The sequence below is a fragment of the Phyllostomus hastatus genome, unplaced genomic scaffold (assembly GCF_019186645.2).
Source record: "Phyllostomus hastatus isolate PE091 unplaced genomic scaffold, TTU_PhHast_1.1 phas_scaffold_93, whole genome shotgun sequence".
Lineage (NCBI taxonomy): Eukaryota > Metazoa > Chordata > Mammalia > Chiroptera > Phyllostomidae > Phyllostomus > Phyllostomus hastatus.
Window position 1 is genome coordinate 24,927,886 of NW_025334042.1, and position 6,381 is coordinate 24,934,266.

The following is a 6,381-nucleotide window of genomic DNA, read 5'->3' on the forward strand; positions in this document are numbered from 1 at the left end:
GTATAAACTTAACCACATATAATTTCCAATTGTATTTTAATTTCTTAAAATCATTTGTGACTAACAAACTGAATCATAATACACAGATTCAACATTACTAAGCACATGTCAGGAACCTAACTTTTTTGTCCAATTAACGAATGCCCCTAATGCATTATCAATTTTTTTTTGCATTTTAATTTCTCCATTTATAAAATGTGTAAAAATACTCCATCCTTTTATACTTTAGGGGTAATCTAGTAATAAGCATTTGAGGAATATATTGAAGTGCACATGCCAAGAAAGGAACTAAGTGCAAATAAAATATGTAGACATCATAGATGATTAATACCCAATTTTTACAGAGTACTTTTACACATCATCAGTAAGCACTTACATTCAAAAAAATTAAATGCCAATGTTGAAACAAATAATCAATTGCATTTTCAATTTTAGACTTTGAGAAATCCTCGTGGACGATCTACAAGTGAACAAATGTATGTTTGATACAATCAAGCTAAATTTTGGCAGACCACTAAATTCAGGTCTCTATATTTAATGATTATGTCTGTATCAAAACAAACATAAAAATGTTAGAATAGATACATGGCCAGCATACTCGTTTGCTCCTAGTTTTTAAATGTCTGTAATATCATGAAGATATAGGAGAAAATACTAGGCTAACAGCCATTATGCAATTAATAATAAAATTACAAAGCAATGTCAGCAAATATTAAACTTGTAGAGCAAATGAGAACTACTATATGTAAGGATGGTTTTACAATAGGTCAAATGAAAAAGCAGTTCAAATTAAAGAAATTATCCCACTTATAAAACACAGTATCTGGTCATCAGAAACCATGATATTCAATTTGATATATGACAGAGGCAACTTACAAAGTCACTTGTAAGTTGCTATTACTATTTCTCACTATGAAGAGGCATTCTTATGGTTAAGTAACAGAATCTCTGTGAAAGCTTGGCATCCTGTCTGCCAGTTAAGATTTTTTTCAGAGGAAGGTGTAAAACCCAACATAATACATGTCTTCTAACTGTGCAGTATTATACCACTATGATAAAAAAAAATCTTTCAAGGTTAGTAATACCCAATTTTTGACCAGCATTATTTCTTTTGTATTTCTTTAGAAGCCATACAAATCTTCACATGGTTTTATTTTCCAAAACAAATGCTCAATCTTTTTTCCTAGTAGCCTAGCTACAACCCTACAAAAACAAACCTAGAGAGTGACATATGGAGGAAAAACAAGTTTAGCTAAAGACATAGATGAAAAAGCAGCTTCTAATAAGAGATTAAAGCTCAAACTGATCTGAGAACAATGTAAAAAGTTGCAAACAACCTTGAGGCTATACGTTAAAAACAGTACCTATAAGTATAATCAGCAGATGATATGATCTCCAGATAGAAATCAAAACTGGAAAAACAATATTTATGTAACTTGTAAAAGACTGGAAGTTTAGCCATTTACGATTATACTAAAACCCTGTTAGGATGAATGTAAATTCCTCAGAAAATTACACATCCATTTCATGAACCATATATATCATATAGTAACTTATGAATATTAAATTTTAATCAATGAATGAATCAATCAATCCAGTAAGTATCAGGCATAACTTTAAATGTGTATTTTAAACAGTTTAAAATCCAAATACTCAAACTGAAAACAAGGACATGCATTAACAGTATTCCCCTCAATATTATAAATGGAAATGAACAAAGTAAATATCGCTATAAATATAAAAATTTCTTCTTACCACATTACTAAATCAATGTTTGGAGGTTTTGTTTTACTTTGCTATTTGTTTTAGTACTTTATTTAAAAATGTACTCTAACACATGCCATCACACACACACAATAGATAACTAACCATATTTAATATTTTCTGGACTTCTTTGTAGCTCAGTAACTACCCACAAAGTTTTGTGAACTCTTCAGCTTCAAGTCTGAAGTCAATCTATGCTGGCCAATAGAAAGGACACCTGTGCAATTACTACATTCCTATTTCAGAATGTTAAACATAATACTGAGTATCCACACTGGGATATTACATTTGGAGCAGTGATAAATGCCAAACTGAAATTACGCAGAAGCCACATTATTTAAAAAAGGCCATCCTATAATATCAGTATTAAAAAGTAGTAAGTATAAAGAGCAGTATTTAGTTTTAAATAACAACCACCAACTAAGTACCCTCTATGGCTAAGTAAACATTAAAATTAAAAGATGACGTTCTAATGAATTACAATATAAAAACATTCTTCGGAAAGAAAAACTGGGAGACAAAAATAAAGTTGAATCACAAAATATATCATCTAAACTTATTACATACCAACTACGCAAGAAATTTATCTTGTGATAAACAGAAATCCAAATGATAGTATTTTCTTTCATAGTATCCCTAAATTCTCCTAAATATATAATAATCCTTTTGAATGATTTTAAGTGACTTGAAAATTAAAAAAATTATTATGAAAATAATTCTGGTCACCTACGGCACCAACATGTTATACTATGTAGAAATATTCTACTGAAAAACTACTCAGTGACACAGTTCCACACAAGAGGTTTCATTTTATAAAAATCTTAAAAAGGCAAAGAAGTTTCTAAAACAAAGAAAATTTTTCCAAAGAGATACAAGGTTTCATTAACTACCTTAACTCTTTTACTAAGCATCACCTTTCTGCCCCTTTTTGGATATCAAGCAATCAATAACAATGTCACAAAAGAATGTTTACCAAGATTGGGGGGGGGGGATGTCACCTGTAATGATTCTGTATAAAAAATGTAAACAATCTTAAAATAGGTGAGGAAAATTTTCACCATCCCACAACCTCACTCTATGGATATTTTATGTTTCCCAAACTGAAATTACCAGAAGTTTATAAAACTGGTGTGCAAGGTTTGTTCTGTGTGTGTGTTTGCTAAAAACAAACATCCCCACAAGTCTCTTATTTCCAAATACTGTGCAAGAGTCACTACTACTCACCGCAAGTAATACTGTTTTAAAGCAAAGGCAGCGTTAGAACAACTTCTGGGAAAGTTGAACTCTTCAACAATTTCTCCCCACTGATTCTTCTCCGAAACCTGTTAAAAACACAGCCACGCTTTTCTGAAAATGCACAATCCAAGAGAACTCTAACCTAACTATGAAATAAATACCCATTCTACAGAGATCTGTAGATACTCAGGCATCAATGGGTGTTTCAGATCGATCCGTAAGAGTTACTAAGCAAGGGCTGCTTTAATCACTGTGTTTTCACCCAAGAGCCTTGTATTTAATAGCACTTGTTTTGTTTGGGGGGGCGGGAGGGGGGGTCTGGTGGGTTTGTTTTGTTTTTGAAGCCCGGACAATAACCAATCGCAAGTCCCTCTGTCGCCCCCTTTTAAATCTCAACGCGGTCCGTTTACACTTAAAAAAAAAAAAAAGTTCAAAAGGATCAATACTGTTCCGGACAGCGACGTCCGCAGGTTCTGGGGGGGGGGCCGGGGCCGGGGCCGATTCCGATCCCTCTCCCAGATCTATCCATCTCCATAGGCCCTTCTTTGAGGCCTACAGCTTCTGCCTAGCCTTGAAGCCTAAGATGGCTATTTGGAGACAGGTCCTGGTTTCTTTTGTTAGCTGTATAAACCGAGGGCGACGGGGCCGAGGCTGTGCCCCCGGCTGCCGGGATCATTTCGCAGCCGATTATCGATGTTAAACCTGCCCGCGCTAATTTTGAGTTGCACGAAAACTGCTCTCAGAGTCTGTGTGTCTCTGTGTCTCCGCCTGTGCTAGAGCGGCAGCGGCGGCAGAGCTGAGTCGCGAGCGAGCGGGCGGGCGCGGGCACGGGGCGGGCGCGGGGCTTCGGCGGGCGCCCCGCACGCCCGCACTCCCCGCCGTGGCGCTCAGACCCCGCCGGGGCGGCCGGGCTGCGGGCAGGGCGCGAGCCGGCGCCGGGCCGCCCGCCCGCCCGAGCCCCGCGCCCGCCGCGCGCACGCGAGCCACCAGGCCAAAAACAGCCCCGCCGCCGTCCGCCTCCGTGCCACCGGCTGCGAGCGAAAAGAACGCCTTTTGCCCCCGCGGGCCACCCCCCCGGCCCCGAGCGCCCACTGCGGGGTCAAAGGAGACTTTTTGGAGGAGGCCAGCGAGAGGGAAATACAAATTAAAACTTCCACTCACCTTCGCGAATCCGCCTAAAGTAGTGACTCTGGTGTAGAGACCGTGAAGATCCAGCTCCTTCCCACCCACCGCAGGGATTTTTTTAAAAGGCGACCTGCGGGAGACAGAAAGCCCAGCACTTGTCAGCCGGGACCCCGAGCCGGCCCGGGCGGGAGAGCCCCGTTCGCCCCAGCTCGCCCGGCGCTGCCCCCCCGGTTCTGCTCTCACCCTCTGCTGTGGTGGAACTGCCGCAGCTCGTCCAGGAAAGCGAGTCCCTTTCTCCGCTCATCCGGAGGCGCCTTCCCCGTCGAGTTTGCCATTATTTTTTCAAAGGAGGTTTAAAAAAAAAACCCAGATCGGTGTTTTAAAAGCGCCCCCCGCTCCCTGCGCTTCCTACCAGAGCCCGGAGCCCATTCCTCGGCCGGCGGCGGCGGGGCTCAGTCATGGGCCGGCGGTGGCGGCGGCGGCGGCGGCGGCGGCGCAGGGAGGGAGGGAGGGAGGGGGAGGAGGAGGAGGAGGAGGGGAAGGAGGGAGCGGGAGGCCAGGGGGAGAGGAGGGAAGGAGGGAGGGGGATTTCTAAAAAAGTTTAAAGAAATCGGAGCGAAACTAGAGGGGCAGGCGACTGCCGGATCCGCGCGAAGCCGCGGGGCGAGCGCGGCCCCCACCCCTTCCTTCCCTCCCTCCCCGCGGCCCGGCTCTCGCCCGCCTCTCAGCTACGCCGGCTCTGGCGGCTCAGCCCGGGGACGCGATTCAACATGGTGCTGCTGCCGTGGGCGCGCGAGCGAGCGAGGGGCAAGGCGAGCGGACGGTGAGGGGTCGGGGAGGCTGGAGGCCCGGGAGTTTCGGCGGCCGCGGCGGCGGCGGCGGCGGCGGCGGGGCTGGGGCAGGCGGGGCTGGGGGTGGGGAGGGGGAGGTCTGTGTGGTGGTTTGTGGAAAGCGGGGCGACAGCGTGTTTTCCGGCCGCAGCTTCGCGGGGCCCTTGCACACATTCATGCGCGGCCTCGGCCGCCGCGGCCGGGGCGTCCAGAGCAGCAGGCACCGGCGGCAGCCGATCCGCTGCGCGCTGCCCGCTCGCTTCCCTCTCCGTCAGCCTCCTTCTCTGCTGCCGCCAGCGCCGCCGCCACGGCTGGGCAGCTAGCGCCGCACAGCGACCCCCGAGGGCCGGCCGCGGCACTGCGTCTGGCTCCACACCGCCCCGGCAGCTCCTCGCGGGGAACAATAGACTCGGCTCGCCGGGTTTAGGGTTCATCTGCAATGTGCCGCACATTTCACACGCACACAAAGCCGGCGGAAAGGGGGGCGGCGCGGGGAAACGGCCACTACCGGTTGTTTCAGGGTTAGGGGCGGAGGCAATGTTAGCATCCCTGGCCCAGCTGTTGGGAGGGCTGCCTGGGAGTCCTCTGCCCGCCCGACTGAACCGGTGTGGCTCTCGGAAGGAAAACGAACCTCAGAAGGGCAGCTGCTCACGCTACGCATCATTCACAGATTGGAATAAAGTCAATATGTTATCTCTTTTTTTTTTAAAGATCTAAAGGAATCGGCTTTTCTGAGCCTTGCGCTAGTATTTTGGGCTTCTGGTTAGCACATTTTCCATTGAATTATCCACAAACTTACTTTACCAAACTATAAATTAAATAACAGTGTGAACTGTCCTAGTTCTGTGAAAATAAAGTAATGCTCTTAATTCATCTTGCCTTTGGTTGGTTTCACGTATCAAACTAAATTATGCTATACTGATTTATACAAACGGTAATTAAACCGGTTGGGGAGTAATCTTTTGAACTTTGACAATAATTAGCGTTTATATTTTTATATTAAGGTATCTTAAAAGTAAATACGTTGAAAATATGAGTAAAACTTTGTTTTTCTTTATTTTCTCTCACCTGTCTTAAATGCGATGCCCGTTTAAGTATTTTTGAAGATTAAAAAAAGGCTGCTTAAATGGAGACCCAACATCTCAACAAATACTAAGTTTGCATTTACAAGGGGTTTGGTGTTGGCCCTTAGCTACAGATGTTAATTAAACTTAACAATACATGAAGCATATCATCATTCCCATTTTAGTGATGGCCATTACGGGCAAAGTCACTGACTAACCCAAGGTCACAGGCTAGTAAATGTCTGGATGGATTATTTGAGGTAGTGGTTCCAATGGAAACATTATTTGGTGGTGAAAGAAATTATGTAACATAGCCCAGCATGCTTCCGGTGCTCACTCTAGGAAACGAATTTATTTCCCAA

The 6,381-nt window shown here is 44.6% G+C and overlaps 1 protein-coding gene across 2 annotated transcripts in view; it reads right to left on the reverse strand.

The window, feature by feature from the left end:
- The window catches only part of ARID2 (AT-rich interaction domain 2), a 163,675-nt gene extending 159,061 nt beyond the window's left edge, over nt 1-4,614 (reverse strand). For both annotated transcript variants that reach the window (XM_045830159.1, XM_045830158.1), the window contains exons 1-3: nt 4,369-4,614; nt 4,162-4,255; nt 2,989-3,086 (exon numbers count right to left, since the gene is read on the reverse strand). In XM_045830159.1, the coding sequence (XP_045686115.1) occupies nt 2,989-3,086; nt 4,162-4,255; nt 4,369-4,460 (284 nt within the window). In that variant the 5' untranslated portion in view covers nt 4,461-4,614. The remainder of the gene's footprint in view (nt 1-2,988; nt 3,087-4,161; nt 4,256-4,368) is intronic.
- Between the last annotated feature and the right edge of the window lie 1,767 nt (nt 4,615-6,381).